This window comes from Apis cerana, linkage group LG1 (assembly GCF_029169275.1).
Source record: "Apis cerana isolate GH-2021 linkage group LG1, AcerK_1.0, whole genome shotgun sequence".
Classification (NCBI taxonomy): Eukaryota; Metazoa; Arthropoda; class Insecta; order Hymenoptera; family Apidae; genus Apis; species Apis cerana.
The window spans coordinates 13,522,806-13,542,928 of NC_083852.1; the positions used below are offsets into that span (position 1 = coordinate 13,522,806).

At 24.0% G+C, this 20,123-nt stretch overlaps 4 protein-coding genes across 12 annotated transcripts; 2 read left to right on the top strand and 2 right to left on the bottom strand.

Moving 5' to 3' along the window:
* Positions 1-297: 297 nt before the first annotated feature.
* Positions 298-10,442, top strand: LOC107994051 (homeobox protein 2). Of its 5 annotated transcripts, XM_062074052.1 has the most exons (5): positions 312-444; positions 510-1,053; positions 1,747-2,861; positions 5,054-5,179; positions 5,280-10,442. In XM_062074052.1, the coding sequence occupies exons 3-5, from the start codon at positions 1,820-1,822 to the stop codon at positions 9,311-9,313; spliced, it is 5,202 nt and encodes a 1,733-aa protein (XP_061930036.1). In that variant the 5' UTR covers positions 312-444; positions 510-1,053; positions 1,747-1,819; the 3' UTR covers positions 9,314-10,442. The 5 variants fall into 5 exon arrangements, with proteins under 5 accessions (XP_061930047.1, XP_061930066.1, XP_061930071.1 ...); XM_062074063.1 differs by having other exon boundaries at positions 298-1,053; positions 1,644-2,861; XM_062074082.1 differs by having other exon boundaries at positions 298-1,053.
* Positions 10,443-11,451: 1,009 nt separating this feature from the next.
* LOC107994040 (cdc42 homolog) lies at positions 11,452-13,850 on the bottom strand. 5 transcript variants are annotated; one of them, XM_017050777.3, is made up of 5 exons: positions 13,713-13,850; positions 12,969-13,170; positions 12,520-12,629; positions 12,254-12,451; positions 11,452-12,154 (listed from the first exon to the last, which is right to left on the bottom strand). In XM_017050777.3, the coding sequence occupies exons 2-5, from the start codon at positions 13,144-13,146 to the stop codon at positions 12,149-12,151; spliced, it is 492 nt and encodes a 163-aa protein (XP_016906266.1). In that variant the 5' UTR covers positions 13,147-13,170; positions 13,713-13,850; the 3' UTR covers positions 11,452-12,148. The 5 variants fall into 5 exon arrangements, with proteins under 5 accessions (XP_016906266.1, XP_016906263.1, XP_061930098.1 ...); XM_017050774.3 differs by having other exon boundaries at positions 11,452-12,158; positions 13,713-13,849; XM_062074114.1 differs by having other exon boundaries at positions 13,666-13,815.
* An 810-nt stretch (positions 13,851-14,660) lies between these two features.
* On the top strand, positions 14,661-16,920 carry LOC107994039 (peptidyl-prolyl cis-trans isomerase). Its single transcript, XM_062074119.1, has one exon. The coding sequence runs from the start codon at positions 14,661-14,663 to the stop codon at positions 15,153-15,155; it is 495 nt and encodes a 164-aa protein (XP_061930103.1). The 3' UTR covers positions 15,156-16,920.
* LOC107994038 (sodium/potassium/calcium exchanger 3-like) lies at positions 15,557-19,556 on the bottom strand. Its single transcript, XM_017050771.3, has 9 exons — positions 19,251-19,556; positions 18,390-18,620; positions 18,065-18,252; positions 17,822-17,969; positions 17,407-17,508; positions 17,265-17,318; positions 16,954-17,163; positions 16,648-16,749; positions 15,557-16,173 (listed from the first exon to the last, which is right to left on the bottom strand). Exons 1-9 carry the CDS (start codon positions 19,387-19,389, stop codon positions 15,839-15,841), a joined length of 1,509 nt encoding a protein of 502 aa, XP_016906260.1. The 5' UTR covers positions 19,390-19,556; the 3' UTR covers positions 15,557-15,838.
* Between the last annotated feature and the right edge of the window lie 567 nt (positions 19,557-20,123).

The window sequence follows — 20,123 nt, forward strand, 5'->3', positions numbered from 1 at the left end:
AGAAAGCAAGAATATATAATAATAATAATGTTATATCCTCAAATCTATATAAATTTTTTCAATTAAAGTAATTATATTAGAAAAATTTGAAATTAAAATTTTGTTTAATTATGTATGTAATAATTTATATTGTTTATAATTTTAATCTTGAATAATTCTTGTTATTCTCTGTTATAACTGATCTTTTATTAATCGTTCCTATTGATTGTTACGCGGGATAAATTGAAACAAATGACGCAATGCGCAATCATGTTGCGCATTAATGATCTATTTGATGCAAGATTGTAAGCTAGTGTCCTCTCGAGGTTGAAACGCTCCGATGATAGCTTCACTATTCATTTCGAATGAGAAAATCTATAGTGCATACTATTCGGATTGTTGTATCGTGATAATATTTGCTCCTGATACGTTGTGAATTAGAATTCTAATCAATTTTACTGAATAGTTAAGTGTATAAACATTCATTTATATTGCTAAATTAATAATAATATTATTTCTTCTCATTATAGTTTTCTTATTAAATTTCATTTCATAAATAACATATCATATTGATATTAATTATATTTTTCGGATATAATACTTTATTCATATGACATAATTGAATATAAAATTGTATGAATATATAAATATGCATATAGTGAAAGTACAAGTTACAATGATAATCATGGCAGTGCATTGTGTCAATTAGAAGTGCGCCTACGTTCGCCGTCCAAGATCGATAAACGGTAGAGTTATACCTGAAACGAGCGTTCGCTTGCGCACAACGAACGAAATACTGAGTGTTCACTATTGAAAGAAAACGATGCCAATGACGAAAGCGACGACGCAATATTAATGACAATTGTGACGAAAACAGCAACGGTGGTCACAGCAATACGGTTAATGGCCATTCTATTACCGATAAGTATCAATAATGATGTGTTTGTGACAGTGATTGGTGAAAATGTTTCAAATAATCTTCGTTATGAAAAAATAAAATAGGTGTATAGAAAACATGAAAGTTTTAAAATTCACGGAGAAAGCTTTAAGTTGCATTGCTATGGCGTAAATACGGTATGGGATTTTAAATATTTTAATTGTTTAATTCTTTATTCGTTTATTCAATATTGCACTTCTTGTTAATTTTATAATTAATTTAAAACTAATAATTTTGATATATGTGATATTGAATAGCAATAACAACACTAGGAAATAATATATCGATTTAATGGAAATAATTTCATTTCACTTTTTTTGTTTTTATTGTTTATAATGTTGAAAAAAGATTAATTGATATTTGCTTCTTACAAATATGAATATTTTAATTATTAAGTTTTAAACCACGGTTTTATATATCTTATATATTTTTAATTTTTAATTTACGATTATTATTATTTTTTTTTCAATATGATTCATCACTATACAATTACTTATTTATCCATGTTAATGTTATCGAATTAACAAATCAACGGAAATTGAAAATCGGAAAGTATGGCATGGTTACTCGATGATACAATTACTTAACAAGATCACTCAATTGATCGTATAAACGATCGATTATATATATATATATATATTATATATATATTATATATATATATTATATATATATATATATATATACAGAATATGAATATATAAGTAAACTGAAATATTGCAAATAGAGTTGGAATTTCATTTGACAAAGAAATGTTGAAAACACTTGGTAATTATGATAGGACAAAAAACCATATATGTATAGTGCTATAACCTATACGTGCACAACAGGTGGAGAAAGGAGTACTCTACACATAGAAAAATATATAGGTACAGAGAGAACAGAAGGAAAGAAGCCACAATAATGAAGGAGCACGGAAGCAAACTTCCGGCGGAACAGCCTGCGAAAATTCTCAAGTCCTTGTTAAAAAAACCTGGTCAATCTAAAAGCAGATCGCAGAAAAATCGAGTTGTAATAAATGAAAAATTAAATGAATTTTTCGCTGCTGATTATATAATATTAATAAAAGAAGAATGTTGTGCTGATTATGAAGAAGATTGTGATTGTTGTTGTCAAGAACATGAATTAATGCGTTTAGGAAATTGCAAAGAATGTCGAGCCGAATTGAATCTTCATTTTGATCTATCGGATAATAATCGGTATCATGATATGGAAAGAGATGGAGAAATAATACACGAGAATACATTAAGAGAAGAAAATTGTGGCAATAAAAGATTCGAATGTGTAGAATTGCATTTAGAAGATGAAGACGATGAAGAATATGAAATAGAAATGGAAAAACATAAAGAGATCAAAAAAATAGAAAGAGAAGAAGAATTAATAGATAATAAAGAAATGAAAGAGATTGAAGAGAAAAGGGAACAAAAAAAAAACGAAGTGCGAAAAAGTGCAGAAACTGAAGAAAAAAAATTTAATATAGAAGAAGATGAAAGAAAAAGAAGAAAAATAACAAAATCGCAGAATACATGGGATAAAAATAAACGGATTGATGAAGAAAAGGATATTGAGAATCATAAACGAATGGGTGAATTTATATTGCCATCATTAACAATTACATCGTCGTTATCTTCGCTATCGCCACCTCCTCCGCCACCATTACCACCGCCGCCACCACCGCCACCACCGCCATCACCACCACCGCCACCGCCACCACCACCTCCACCACTGCCACCGCCACCGCCACCGCCACCACCACCACCACCACCGCCACTATCACAATCGTCAGTAGATAGACCATCATCGCTTCCAAAACAAGAACATCTACAAGAAACATTAAGTCCACCAGAAGGTTACAAAGATGTTTATTCTAATGGACAACTTTCTAACGTAGCAGAATGTTGCTTACAATCATCCTTAGATTATCTTCATTGCGAACGAAAGCCAGGTAAGTTCTATCTCAATAAAAGTATCTAACGATTCATAGCACTTTATTATTAATAATGATTTTTCTATTAATTTCCAAATACTTTCTAATTAACTATAAATGCAAATGAATAAGAAAATATTCGAATAAGTAAGAAATACATATTATATACATATATTATAGATTGATAATATTTACACACATTTCCATACCATTTATTTGTATAATTCATATCATATATTTGTATAAAATATATTATAACAAATAATATATATTTCGAAAAAAGTTATAGCGTTTTTATAACAATTTTATTTTTTCGATGTATTTACATATTTTTTATATATATGTATTAAATCAATATATTTATTTTTTAATATATTCATAGAAAATTTTTTGTAGGATTTTAAACACTAAAATGAAATTTGTAATACAAAAAAAAATTAATTGAAATTTATTTATTATACAAACAATTGAAATTTTCGTTCAATGAAGCGAGATGATGATAATATGGCGAACGATTGTAACGGAGCAATTTTCATCTAATGTTTATTATATTAGACTTTAATTACTTAATCGATATTTTTATATTATATTATATTTTATATATATAAATATATATAATATATTTTATATATATTTTATATTATACAATTTTTATATTTGTTTTCATTATTGGAATCAGTTTTTGAAAGATTCTATGAATATATAAACATTTTATATAAAAAACATGATTTCATACATTTCAAATTTTTATTTTTATTAATATTTATTAATTAATAATAATAATTATAATAAAAATGTAGTACATATAAATAATGAATAATTATTAATTAATATAAAAAGTATTCGTAATTAATTTCAACAAAAATTTCATTTATTAACAAAATATCAATAAATAAATAATATGTACAATAAATAAATAATATTTTTAAAACTTCATAGAATAATTTATATAATAATAAGAAATAATAATAATAATAAGAAAAAAATTACGATATCTATATCTATTGTTTAATATTTTTTCAATAATTTAGTAATATTTTATAAATATTATTTTATAATATAAACAAGTAATATTATATATTTTTTTAGAAATCTACAAAAATCTACAATTCACACAAATAAATTGCTATATCTATGTTGAAATATAAACAAAGAAATATCTAAGAAAAAGTAAAAATATATGGGTAATAAATATTTTTACAGTCATATATTTCGTTAAATACGCGAAATAAATTTTCTAATTTGAACATATAAAAAGAAAAAAATTTATTTCAAGATATATGTTATAAACAAATAACGAGAATGAAGAAATGATAAAATCAGTATATTCATTAATTTTTTTTAGTTCATATTATTCAATAATGTTTTCGCAATTCATTATTTATTAGTCCTATATGTTAATCATAATTAAAAATAAAATGTATATATTCTTTTTACACATTCGTTTAAATTTAATAATTTTTTTAAATTTAATAATTCTTTATTCTTTTTTATATTTACATTACTATATTTATATATACATTTAATAAAATATACTATACGAATATTTATTATAGATATATTTTTACCTTTTAGATTTTTGTTAATATTTTATATTTTTCATTTTATAGACATTTATTAATTAACGAAATTCTACATTCTTATTGAGATTAACTAGTGCACTTACAAATATTTCTTATACTAATTGTATATATTTGATAACAATATTAACGAAAACTATTATCAAAAATTTCGATTTCATTTTAAAATATATGTAAAATATATATAAATAATTAATTTAATTTATTAGTAACACATTGATTATTATTTTTCAATTATGCGTAATCATCATTACAGTTTTAATAATCTAATAACATTTTTAAAAAATAAAAAATAAAGAAAATAAAAGAAATCAAGAACTACAAAATTAATATATAAATATCAATCGCATAATTAATAAATATTTACCACGAATTATTATTTTATATATACGAATTATTATCTCTATATATCTTACGGGAAATATCAAAATTTTGATATTTATGATACAAAAAATGAATATTTGAATTTTGTAGAAAACTGATTTTAATCGTATTATATAAAATATATATATATATACATATATAAAGTAAGATATCAAATATTATATATATATTTTATATATATTTGCATATACTTTGTATATATTTTTTGTATTAAAATTAATTAAATAATATAATATGATTTTACAGATACGGAAATTGATGGAGAATCCAATCACAAAATAATGGAAAAAAGATGCAATCATAGAATAACAGAAAATAATAATGAACACGTACAAAAAACGGACGAACAATTACAAAATGCCACTTCTAATGGTATAATTATATTTTTCTTAATTTTTTTTGTTTATACAAAAAATATAAAATTAATTTCTCGTAAGAAACAATATACGTAAATATTTTATTTTTTTTATAGAATCTCATCATCGGTATCTCGTGGAGACTATAACTATGACAACTGTTACCGAACACCGAATTGTACGTGAAATCAGTGAAGATATTGATTTGCAAAATGGAAAGAAAATTAATCGAAAAAATATTTTGGAAGAAAATGTTACTTCCCATAATGTAACAAATAATCATAACACAATCAGTGAAAATAATTCTATTGATTGTATCGGATATAATAAAGAAATTCATTGTCGCAATGTTACCGATGATCATAATACGCAACCAATAATAATAAACGATATTGAAAATGATAATGAAAACCAGTTTGCGATAAATCAAACTCCATCTGATATAAAAGAGTTTTCTCTTATTTTTAAATTAGGTAACTCTTCTTTAACGGGTAATAGTCTTAAACCCAATTCGGCAGTTAGACAATTATTTCCTAATCCAAAATTTGTTTCGCCGCCACCAGTTCCTTTTGGAAAATTGATTTCTTCGACGCATGCTCTTGATGATCCTCAAGATAACTCGACATTTCTCGTTACTACAGATAATTCACATTTTTATGATGCAATGAAAAAATCGAAAATTTCTGAAAATCAAACTGTATTTCTTCATGAAGAGACAACGAATCCAATTAAAAGAACAATCGAGAGAAACACACTTCGAAGAAGTCTTCTTGATAAATATCGTACAAATTCTCGAAAGAAAATTCTTCCTTCCAAGAATTTATCATTAGAGGAACGAATACGTCAACTCACTTGCGTGGATCAAGAAGAAGATAATATTTGTCAAAATTCTATTAAAAATGTCATAGATTCATCGAATACGGAAATCGATGCCGAATTTTTTGCTTCGATACATACTCCATTATCAGAACACAAACAAAATAAATTATTATCAACGGAAACACTTATTCGTAATACAGCAGGCATCAATGAAATGTCAACAGTAACAACATTATCGACATCGATACCGATTAGTACAAAATTCAATACATTGTCTGATTTAACAACAATGACTACCACCACAATAACTACAACAACAATGGCAACAATGTTAATATCAAACTCTTCATTTGTAATGACAACGGCGACGACAACAGCTATGACAACAACTATTGCAAGTTCTAATTATTATAAACAAACTTCTTCAGTTGGTAATAATCCAATTCTGGATAACATACACAATCATTCGACATATAAAAAATTATCTGATTTGTTTGTACACAAAAAAAATATTTCTTCAAATTTACCTGATTTAGGACTCGGTAATAATGAAAAAAACAATATCGCTAAAGATAATCAACAATCAAAAAATTTATTAAAAACGAACAATTCTGATGTACGTAAACAATTTTTAGCCAGTCTTGCTCCATTATCATGTGTAACTGTTAATGATACAGATACTCAAGAAGACTATTATCAATATAATTCTAGAATGGAAACTCGTGGTTCTACAATTTATAATACTTATAATGCTTTTTCGCCGTACAATCTAGAAGATATTAAGGCAGTATTTTGTGAAGATCGAAATAATGTAGAACCAGATATTACCAAAGGAACACCAAATATTAACAAACCAGATGTAGGAGATAGTACAACAGATGAATTATTGGCATTTATAGAACAAGACAAATTTAGAACTGAAAAATTAAAACGACGTTATAATGAAGTCGAAAATCAATATCATCCAGTAATGAATAATATTATTGATTATAATACTGAAGATAAAATCGATAAAATTGTTAATGGAAGAAATGAAAATGATAGTCGAGAACAAATTGCAGTTACTTATAATGAGAATATTAATAAACATGAAAACAATGGAAACAAAAATCGTGCACTAATTAATGAAGTGCAAAGCATTGTTAATCGCCATTACAATAACAGTAACGACAATAATATTAGTAAGAATAACGATACTGAAAACGATAACGATGATAATGATGATGACGATGACGATGAACTAAATGATTATGGATTTAACCGTAGACCGTCAGTAACCGGAATCAAACGACGTCAGCAAGACAATAATACCGAAGAAAAATTTCACCAATGTGGAAGTTTGGAAAATGATAACACAAACGTTCTTGAAACAAATTTTCATTCTTCCTTACCGGCATATTATGAAAATAATTCTATTAAAGTTGATAGCCGAATCGCATTATATAACGAAACGATAAACGGTTCTACATCAAATTCGTTTCTTGACACTGTAGTTGCTGATGAACAAGATGCGAACACAATTAATAGAATAAATACAATGCAAAAACAAATTGATGATATCTATCAAACTATTGTGGAGAATACTAATGTTACTGCTCAAAATTCTTTGGATTGCACACAGTACATGGATAATGTTTTCATACAACAATATTCTCGGTTACCAGCAAACGATAATAACTTTCGTTTTTATCAAGATTCCAGAAATAGTCAGCATTTTCAAGAACAATTAAATATTACGAATACACGATCAATGCGAGGTATTGCAACCGGAGCTGAGGAGATTGATGGCAATAATGCTCTTGCTGGTATTAGTGAAGATAGAAATACAAATGGATTCTCTGGAAAAACTCAACGAAGAGAATCTATTGCAACTCCTTCTAATTATCGTAACATAGTGCCTACAACTACGTATAAAGGAGTTCCTACCAATGGCAAGTGTTACCGAACCATGTATTTTGTTCCATATAATGGTATATCCGATCCAACTTATCAAAATATTCAACGTATTTTGCCATCTCATCCTTCTCCTAGTTATGCGAATCATATTGAAAGATATCCATATCCTCGATCTAACAAAAATGATCATCGATTGCAAACACAAACGCAAACACAATCGCAAACACAACCATCATTATCAACAGCGCAGCAATTGAAATATTTCCATTTAGGAAATCGTTCAGTATCACCAATAACAAACATTTCTCAAAATCTTGATCATGTTTCGCCACTTCCTTCTTCTGGTTCATTCAGTAATCATTTTTCGAGATCTTCTTCTCTTTTTGATTCTCGGCTCACATCGTCTAATCCAATTACATTACAACCTACACAACAAACTTTGCATCTTCATTTGCATCATCGTCAGCAACCAGATGATTTTCGAATTTCTGGAGTAGCTTTTTCTTCAGTTCCTCATACTGCGAATCATTCGTTGCAATTTCATCATCACACGCAACAACAGCATCATTCATATCATCGGCACAATCATCAACCAAGCTTTTATCATTTACCATCCACCATATCTGTAACATCTTCTTCTTCATCCTCCTATACCGTAATAGCACCATCGAGATGTGCTTCCTTTAATGGTAGCGGGATAGCAACATCCGAGGGCTCTTATCGATTTTATCAATTACATTTAGGACGTACAGTTCTCACACCTTCCTCTGATCTTCAATCAGCTCAAACATTTTTATCCTCATCTGATTCTATTTCAAGTCCTACTAATTCCACTTCATTTTCTCCTTTACCATCATCTTCATATTTATCATCATCTTCTCTACAATCCACTTTTTGTTCGCCAACAGTTACACCTCAACAAATACCTCAACAAATACCTCAACAAATCTCGAACTTTATTCTTCCAAATCACACAGGAATTATTCATTCTGTTTCTAATAATCTCGTAACTTCTTCACCATCCACTGTCACTGTTTTCTCTTCTTCAACTATTTGTACCTTGTCTTCTTCATTGACATCATCATCATCTTTAACATCATCCTCTGCTTCTTTTTCTTCTTCCTCCTCCTCCTCTTCTTCTTCAACTTGTTCCTTTTCTTCCCCTTCGTCGTCTTCCTCCTCATCTTGTTCATCATCTTCTTCGTTACAAATTCCTTGTTCGCCTTCGAAATTACAACAACAACAAATAATTAACAATTATACAACAACAATGGAACGTGGAGTTCCTGAAGGAGCAGCTAACGTACCATCCCACAATGTTTCGCAATCCGAAATTTTACTTACGACAAATTCTTATATCACACACAATTCCAATGGTATTCAAGCTTTACCCACTCATGCGCAAAATTCTATATATTATGCCATGAACGTTTAAATCCATACATCGTTAGATATACATATATACGTTTATATATATATGTATATATATAATCCATAAACCATAAATCACAATATAAAGAATCATATAATGCAATCATTATTTAAATATTTAAATAATAATGAATTTATTATTCTTATTACACATGCTTAAAACACATACATATTTGAATATCAAAATAGAAATGTTCTGTTTATTTCTCTTAAATAAAGAGAACGAATTCATTCATTTTTGTTCATATAAAACAACAATAACCGATGATAAAAATTTGCATTTATATTAAGGCACGCAAATAGATAAACTGCCTTTTTTTTGTTACATTTCGAGTTAAATACAAATTGAATCGAATATAAATTATAGAGAAAAAATCGATTTGTATAATTTTGAAAAATTGTTTACTACTTATCATATGGCAAGATTCTAAATATATTATAATCGATTCTAGTCACGACGATATACTTACAGGGATATCAAATAAACCAAAGGATATTCACAATCTTGATGTGCAGATGTAAGTACAGCTGATACAAATTATTTTCAATAAATTGAAATTAATTTTTGCAGTGGAATTGAGAGATAAATGAATTAGAAATTTTATAATTAAAAAAAAAGAAAAGAAAGAAAGATGAAACATGTAAAAATTAAAAAAAATTAGATTTAAGTTAATATCAATATATACGTGTGTGTGTGTTTGTGCGTGCATTATATATATATATTATTTTGTGTGTGTGCGTGTGCGAGTATGCGTGCAATATATATATATATAAGATATTAGATATATATATATAATGCAATATTACATTGCTTTGTTTTTATGTTCAAAAATATCAGTATTATATGTATTATATAATTAGATGATAGAAACTTCAAACGATCAGAAATTTGATGAACGATATCAATTTAACTTTATAAAATATTTTTAAATATCAATTTCTATGATTTGCAGATCATTATTTTATTTAGAGAGAAAAAAGAAACTTTGCACAGAATTATTAAAAATAATAATAAATAATAATAAAAAATAACATTAAAATAATAAATAGCATTTTGCTTTTAGAATTAATTTGTGTATTTCATATTCTTTGTATTATAATAAAAATACAGTGTTTAAAAATAAAATAAAAAATGAGTAATTATTAAAACAATATTTTCGCATAAAACATTTCATAAATATTACTTATAAAATTCAAAAAAAATGTAAGTATTTACGATATATATGTAAGATCATATTTTTTGTAATACTCTTTTCATGAATATTGCATTATTATTGACAAAATATAAGAAAATATATCTTGTTTTATAAAATTTATAATAGATTTTTGTCAATAACAAATTTTAGCATGAATTATTTAGATATATACGTATCAATTATTGAATTATAACAATTTAAAAAAATAAAGTATCAATATAATATAATAGAAAATAAAATAATATTTGAATTTAAATGCAATAAATTTTAATCTAAAGTTAAAATTTTCTGATATACGCCAATTTTAGAAACAAGTTTTACATATATTATAATTTACTTAATTATTTCATATCATCATGAAAAAAATGCATGTAAATAAATAATTTAACCATATATTAAAATTTGAAGTTTTATTATTCTAAAAAAAATCGAAAAATACTTAATAAATAATGTAATTATATTAAAAGAAGTATCTATCTATCTTATAACTTTAATCATTTAAACAATAAATAAAATGTGAAAATTTTTTTATATTTATTAAATAAAAAATTTAAATTTTTTCAGTTGAATTTTTTTTCAATTTTTCCTTAAAATATAAATATTATAAAAAATGGGCATTATTTACTATATTTATCTTTTTTTCGATAACTTACCTATATTTCCTATGAAAATTGAAATGAAATGGAAACGAATTGAATTTAATAAATTGAATTGAATAAAAAACTTTTTTTCATTTATAAACTAAAATTAAAAATATAATATTGAGAAGATTTTAAATATTTTTATTATTTAATTTTTTTAAAAAAAAAAAATTTTTTGTCACTTTTATCATTTGTAAAATTTATTTATAAAGTTTGTAAAAAATTCTATTTAATTTTTTAAATGCAACAAAAATAATGTAATTTAAAAACATAACAATAAAAAATTTATAAAAAATTAACACACATTTCTATTTTAATCTTTTTTTTTTAAACTGATTTATTAAAAAATTCACACTACTAATTTATCAATAAAAACGTCTTACATATTAAATAGAAGAATGTTTTACAAGTATTTTTGATACGAAATTTGTATAGTTGTTCACAGTTAACGATTATTACAATTTTTCTTTCGCGCTATAGCCAAAAAGCATCAATGCTCGCTCGCTGCTTTAGATTGATTAAAACAAAAACCAATCATCGATCATATTTCTTCTATGAGTATCTTCACAAACGGATAAATGTGTATATGTATAAGTGTGAAAGCACGCATGCGAGCATATATATACATATATATATATATTGTATTTATATATTTATACATATGCATATATGTACACGTGCACATGTAAACACGTAATGTACGTGTATATAATGTGTGCATATCTTTTATATATAAAATGCTTGTTTTTACTTCTTTGCGAATCGAGCGTATGTCGAATGAGACGAAAACGAAAGATAGATCGTACCAATAATCAGACGAACTATCGTCAATCGAAGTATTTTCGTATGCACCGTATGACAAACTCACACAGTCATTGTTCGAACAGTGCTAATAGACTTTAAAAACGATGTTAAAAGCTTTCTACAAAACAATACATCGTCTTCTTCTAACTGGTTCTGGAGGTTCTAATGCTGCTAAAATTGCTTCGTCGAATACGTTTTTTAAACCTTTCTAAAAAAATAAAAAAACAATAATATCATATTAAGCAAATATTTAAAAAATAACTATAAAGAATACATTTTTTGAGATCACAAACAGAGTCATACTTGTGTAAGAGCACTACATTCGACATATTTTACTGCTTTGAGTTCCTTGGCAAGTTTTTCACCTTGTTCAGCTGATATAGGCTTTTGTTTATTTTTTGCAAGTTTTTCAATAGTTGCTGCATCATCTCTCAAATCAATCTGAGTTCCAACTAGCAAAAATGGAGTCTTTTGGCAATGATGAGTTATTTCTGGAACCCACTGATAAAAGATTTCTAAGTTGAAAAATCATTTTTGTAAATAAAGTTAACAAATATATATATACATACCTTTTCCTTAACATTTTCAAAAGATGATGGAGATACAACCGAAAAACAAACAAGAAATACATCAGTTTGAGGATAACTCAAAGGACGTAATCGATCATAATCTTCTTGACCTTTAAATAAATTATCAATATTTAATATAATATTGTAATTATATACATATATATATATATATATATAATTAAAATCATAAAATATATAAATATAATAAATGATTATATAATGGACAAATTTATCAAGACTATCTTAATAATTAATAAAATCTTCTAAAGAAATAAATACAGAAATATAAGTTCTTAAAAAGATTAAAAAGAAATTATTTCATTCAATAAAATAAAATGCTATATGATCTTATTTTTAACAATATCTATCAATATGTGTATTTATTTTTATAAATGATTTCTTTTTTCTAATCTAATAAACTATAAATTTAATAAATATACAACATTTACCTGCTGTATCAAATAATCCTAAAGTATATGGTTCACCACCAATCATAACAGTTACAGCATAATTATCAAATACTGTTGGAACATATTCGGATGGAAATTTATTGGTAGTATATGAAATCAACAGACATGTTTTACCTACTGCACCATCTCCAACTACAACGCATTTAATAGTCTGCATTTTTTTTATTTCTTTCAAATATTCCTGTTCAGAAAAAAAATATAACATGTTAGGTATACATATGTTTTGTACATAAGAAACTTTCTTACATAAGTATTCATATTAATCAACAATATAAAGTTATGTTTTATAATATGTAGTTTAATTCAATATAATTAAATTTTATCATTTTTTGTCATGTTCCATTATATTCCGTCATGTCCAATTATGTTCTTTAATGTATATTTTATTAGATATATTTTATTAAAAATATATTTTGAATTTCAAAGACTATATTTGTCAAACAAATAAAAAAAAATATTTATATAATAAATGAAAAGAATAACGATCATTAATATTCAATAAGTCAATGTAATTACAGAGATAGATTTGTGATGAAATAATTGTTTTTCAGATCGCCATTTTTGGTATTTTGTCAAATCTATCGGCTTCTATTTCGATAAATTATTATTTGAATGTATAATCAAATATATTCAATGATATTTTTCATAATTTAATCCATAATAAAATGTAAATTACATTTAAAAAAGGAGAAAATATACACGAAATTTGACTAAAACACTCACAAGTAACTGGGCGTCGACAACACACTTTACTGTCACAAATTTTTCAAACAAATATAGAAAGCCAACGATCAACGATTCATTATTTCGAAGATATAGAGTCAACTGCCATCTAGGATATTTTATCCTACTAAGAATGAATTATTTTTCCAGTTTCATCGATTCTATATAATTTATTATGATAATATATTAAAAATAATTCTATTTATCAATTAATTTATTTTATTAAAATTAAAAAAATAAATAAAAAATAATATGAAATATTTAAAAAATATAATTTATATTATGGTTAAAAATTTATAAAATATTTTTACTATTCAATTTCTTTTTAATATTAATTTATATTTTAATTTATATTAATATTAATATATATTTGCATTAAATATTAAAATATAATATATATAGTATATAGTATATACAAATTAAAATATTTTATGTATTATATATAGATAATATACAAAATTTGATTAAAATAAATTACTGGACATTGACAACATATTCAAATTTTAATAAAAAAACTAACGATCAATAATTCAATATTTCAATATTTCGAAGATATAGAGTCAATATATATATATATAGATAATATAATCTCGAAATAATATGTAATATATACATATATATATATAAATAAATATATTAACTTAGTTACATATCATAAATACAAATAATTCATGTTTAATTTAATATAGCATAATAATATAGATGGCGTATCGATTATATTTTATTCTTGTTTTTTTTTAAATGGAATGAAATAACCTAATTATTTTTATTTAATAATTTTGTTAAGTTAAGTTGTCTTTTATGCATAATAATATAAGCATAAAATAAAAAAATTTAGAAATTTCATATTATATATAAATTTAATTAAAGGAACGTATTATTTATTTAATATTGTTCATTATCTGTTATCCGTGAATATAAAGTGAAACTAAAGTGATTTTTGCGAATATGGGGTTACCTCGTGTATATTTTGATATATCGGCTGATGATAAATCATTAGGTCGTATCATAATGGAATTACGAACAGATGTAGTTCCAAAAACAGCAGAAAATTTTCGCGCCCTTTGTACGGGAGAAAAAGGTTTTGGATATAAAGGAAGTATCTTCCACCGAGTAATTCCTAAATTTATGTGTCAAGGTGGAGATTTTACTAATCATAACGGCACAGGAGGAAAATCAATTTATGGAGAAAAATTTGAAGATGAAAATTTTGAATTAAAACATATTGGTCCTGGCATATTATCCATGGCAAATTCTGGACCTAATACCAATGGTTCTCAATTTTTTTTAACTACTATAAAGACTACTTGGTTAGATAATAAACATGTAGTTTTTGGTTCTGTAGTGGATGGTATGGGTGTAATAAAAAAAATTGAAAGTTATGGTTCTCAAACTGGAAAAACTCATCAAAAAATTGTGATTACCAATTGTGGTCAACTCTAAAATATTTTAGTTTAATTATTTATAATATATTGTATACATATATACATAATATATGTATATATATACATACATATATACATATATTTTTTTTTCTTATTAAAATATATCCATTAAATTTTTTTAAAAATGAATATAATATAGAACAAGCAACAATAAATAGAATAATTTATTTTATATGTGAAAATAATTGACAATATCATATTTTCTCTTTTTAACATATTCTTTCATTCATATATTTGCATTAGAATTTGCTTCATATAAAATATATCATTAATTTGTAACGTGCAAATAATTGAAAAATAAAAGAATATAAAAAATGAAAAGATTATAAAAATAAGTGCACTTTTTTCATATTTCAATAAAATGTAAAAATAGTATAAATGAATTATTAAGTTTATCAATTTTATATATATAGATTTAATTCTCAAATTTTACAAATATATTTAAATTCATACATATTCATACATATATGTATATACATATATACAAAATACATTCATACAACTATATATATATATATATATAAAATATATCATAAAAGAAAGAAAATTATTTGCAATGAGTATAGCATTTTATATAGCAATTCATTATAGAATTAAATTCAGATATTAAATTCATAATTGAACAATTTAAATAAATGCATCAGCAAATAACAATATAACAAGTTATAAATTGTTAAAATGTCAATCAATACATATGGGTAAATTAACCATGAAAAATATATTAAGTTCCAAGATAGAAGCGAATACTAAAAAAATGATATACATAGTAAGACAAATTATTCCAACGGATCGTGTTAATTTAAATTTTCCAACTAAAAGAGATAAATAAAGGACGGTAAGAGTAGAAAATAATGATATGGAGCTATAAACTAATCCTTGAGAATTAATTGTTACATAATGATTGCCAGGTTCTTTTGAAAAAAGTGCTGCTTTTAAAAACCAAGGTAATCCAAGGCAAAGCAATACATCGAATACATTTGAACCAATTGAATTACTGATGCCCATAGCTCCATGTCCTAAAAATTAGAAGAATTATATGTCAATTACTAAATTTTATAAAACATATAATTTTAATTCAAAAATATTAAAATAAAATATTAGAATAAAAAAAATAATCATTAATTAGGAATATCAAGAAATTTTACTTTAATTATAAATATTCATGTATAAAATTGTTGACACAGTACATTAAATATCTATTATACAAATAATATTAGTTATCTATATATAAGAAAAATGAAATAAAAATTATTATTATTATTATTATCGTAACTTAGCATGTTAATATCACGATTTTTATTCGATACTTATTTTTTGATTTTTTATTCGATATTTTTTGATCGATTTAATGATTATTATGATAAATGATAGTGAAGGGTCATCGATCGTTTTCGAAATAGAAATAGCTTGTTCAAATAAAAATTAATTTTAATCGATATCCCATGTTAATACTAAATCAAAAAGTCAACATATAAAAAGAATAAAATTACCTTGATTCGCAACAATAACACTCGATACAGCCTCCGGTACACTCATTCCTGCCGCAAGGAAAGTTAATCCCATTATAGAATCGGGAATCCTAAATGTATCGCCTAAAATAACATTCATTATCACATAATATGAAATATATAGTCCATATTTAACTATTTTTTGTATTTGATATGCATTTATTATATATGCTTATGTCATATTATTATATTTTTTGTAACTACTAATTATAAATATTTATTAAAAATAAAATTTGACCAATTAAATAGACGAAACTTTTTTTAGTAAAAATTAAAAATTATGCATACCAATTACAGTAATGACCCATCCAACTATGTATGAAGTAGATGCTATCCATATTATGCACATAATAAAAGTAAGGGGATACCAAGATTTTAATGTATTTCTTCTGCAATCGGGAATCGTAATGAGAAGCACAAAATTTATAGGCCAAGTAATCAACCACCAAATTCGTTCACACTTCGATTTTGGCCAATTCGTCATATTTACAATTTCAACTAGAAAATAAATGAAGTATTTTACTGTATTTTATAATTATATGTATAATTATATGCACATTACACTATACTATATTTTTCGTATAATCCATATTACTTACGCGATTCATCTTCTTCACTCGATTCTAATAAATTAATATCTATGTTTTTAATATCTGAAAGAAATAAATGATATTTTTATAAATAAAAGTTAATTATATAATTCACAAAATTAAATAAAAAATTAATCAATGTAAATAATACCATTAGAAAATAAAGGAGTTTTTTCAGAAAGATTCTTATATTTTTTTTTTGTTCTTGTTGCATATTGAATAAATTGATGTATATTACGATCGAAACACATTACTGAAACGATAAAAATTTATATATAATTGAGCTAGAAAAGTAATCTACGCGAAAACATTTATAAATATATATAATGTTAAATATAATAATAATAGAATATAATATATATAAATGTTTTCTTTAAATTAAATTAAATTATTACATTAAATTATATTAAGAAAAAGTTTATATCATTATATCGATATTAGAATCTTAAAACTATTTGAATTTTTAATATATTCTTCTACTTATTGATCTTTTATTTATTGATAAAAAAATAATAAAAAATAATAGAGAATCAATTTAATAATATATACATATATCATAAACTTACCTAAAATATATAAAAAATATGAGAGAACAAGAATCAATGCTTCGTACCATTCAATACGACCATCTCGTAAAGTCAAAATTAATAAAAGAACAGTAATTGCATATGCAATAGTGTCTCGCGTTACAGGCCATGCTTCCAAGTTCAATATCTGCAAAGAAATTTACTTTAATTGTTCCTTTTATTTTTTTCATTTTACATATAATCAATAGCATTTTATTTATTGATAAATAAAAAAAATTATACCTGATTTGCAAATAAACCACAGCATGCAGGTACCGCTAATATATTGAAAACCGCAGAACCAACAATCGTACCAACACCTAAATCTCCCTCTGTAATAAAAGTACCTACAATATTAATGAATAGTTCTGGACTAGAACTAGCTGTTGCCATAATCGTCGCTCCTGCGACATCTTCAGAAACGTTAATCTCTGAAAAATCAAATATACATAATGATTTTAAAAATATTTTTTTTGTAATTTTTCTTCTATTTTGAGAATTAAAATTTAAAAAATTTCATTTTTCTTTCTTTTTTTTTTTTTTGAAATGAAAGTTATATGTAACTTACTATCGCAAATTTTTTTAATTGATGGCACAAAAAAATCATCACAAACAATAGCAAGTAATAAAAACATATAAATTGCTATTATAAAATGTATCAATATAAATCCCAATTGTCTTTGTTCTCGGGTAAGACCATCAGATGGAAATTCTTTGATCGCTGGAGGAGTACAATTGTCTGCTCTGTTTTTTCCAGGTTCAATAGTAGTTAATCCGATTTGTAATAATTTTCGAAATTCTTAAAAAAAATAATATATACGTTTTTCTAATAATAAATAATATATAATATGATTTAAATTTATAATAATGAAATATAAATTAGTAAAAAGAAAACATAATATTTGTTTTTGATACAAATAAAATATAATAAAAATAAAAAAAGAAATGAAATATTTGAATAGAATGTTTAAATTATACTATCTTTTGATTAAATAATATATGAATTGCTCTTAAAATTCTATAAGATATATTATTTATATATTATTGTATTAGTATTATCTATCTTATGACACACACACATATTATATATATATATATATATATATATAACATATTACGTAATCATTCTGAATTTTAGTATCTCTATATCACCTCCATCTTTTTTGTTCAACGTAACTATGAATTCATATATATACATGCACACATTGTAATCATCGAATGTCTACATAATTGCTCTTTATTACCTATCTTTGTTATTAGACGTTCGTTTATTTTGTATGTAGACATAATTAATCGTTATAGCAATAAGGGAGAAATTTAATTAAAGTAAAAAATGTAATGAGTGATATAATACATTTCTTATATATAAAACATATGAAAAAAAAGAAAAAAAATTTAAAAAATGAAGAATTAAGAAAATAAAACTTACGCATATCCGTAGGATTACTCGCACTTGTATTATTTAGAAAAAATATTGATAAAGTATTTATGAAAATTAAATACATTGTTGGAATAATAATCATGTAATATATTTTGTAACCTATCATTTGTTTGTGTTTTTTTATCATCGTAAAATCGTTATTTTAATTAGAACTAATTAAAAAAAATTTTCCTTTAGTGATCGAATCAAAGTGCCGTTCTGTATAATACTAATTTTGATTCGCTAAGTCAAATCGCATCGATGTTTTTCGTTTACTAGCATTATCGGTTTTAACTTTACACAGATAAGATATTATATAGAGCTTATAAAGACATCCCTTTACTGATAACCTAACAATAAGAATGTTCCTTCTAGTGGAAATCTTTAATTATCTATTAATTAAATATCTATTTATCATAATATATTGATTATGTCTATTCTATTTTAATATCATATATTATAAACTTTATATGTATTTTTTTTTATTTTTACTATCATTTATTTTATATAATTATTAATTATATAAAAAGGTGAAACTATATTTATCTTTATATACTTATATGCATATTTCAATATTAAAATAATATTCCATGTTTGAAAAAAGGAATAAGAATTAATTTGTTTCTTTCTCTTTCACACATATGCATGCATGCACGCATATTTCCTTCGATTTAACTATTTAATTTTTAAATCAAATTATAACTAATATAACAAATGTATTTATAATTTTTCATTATTAATTTTATTCTACATATAAAACACGAAAATAACAATATTATTTTTTTAAATTGTTTCACAACATAGTTATTTCTTCTAATTATAAATAATTTTAAATTTTTTCTTCTATTTCTATAATTTATTATTTCCTTTATTCGTTATATT

Coding starts and splice junctions, on each gene's coding strand:
- LOC107994039 (XM_062074119.1), top strand. CDS start 14,661: ATGGGGTTACCTCGTGTATATTTTGATATATCGGCTGATGATAAATCA.
- LOC107994040 (XM_017050774.3), bottom strand. CDS start 13,146: ATGCAGACTATTAAATGCGTTGTAGTTGGAGATGGTGCAGTAGGTAAA. Junction 12,630..12,968: donor AGGATTATTTGATACAGCAG/GTAAATGTTGTA, acceptor ATTTATTTAAAG/GTCAAGAAGATTATGATCGA. Junction 12,452..12,519: donor TTGAAAATGTTAAGGAAAAG/GTATGTATATAT, acceptor ATCTTTTATCAG/TGGGTTCCAGAAATAACTCA.
- LOC107994038 (XM_017050771.3), bottom strand. CDS start 19,389: ATGATAAAAAAACACAAACAAATGATAGGTTACAAAATATATTACATG. Junction 17,970..18,064: donor GTGGTTTATTTGCAAATCAG/GTATAATTTTTT, acceptor ATTTCTTTGCAG/ATATTGAACTTGGAAGCATG. Junction 16,750..16,953: donor ATGGGTCATTACTGTAATTG/GTATGCATAATT, acceptor ATGTTATTTTAG/GCGATACATTTAGGATTCCC.
- LOC107994051 (XM_062074063.1), top strand. CDS start 1,820: ATGAAGGAGCACGGAAGCAAACTTCCGGCGGAACAGCCTGCGAAAATT. Junction 2,862..5,053: donor TCATTGCGAACGAAAGCCAG/GTAAGTTCTATC, acceptor ATGATTTTACAG/ATACGGAAATTGATGGAGAA. Junction 5,180..5,279: donor ACAAAATGCCACTTCTAATG/GTATAATTATAT, acceptor TTTTTTTTATAG/AATCTCATCATCGGTATCTC.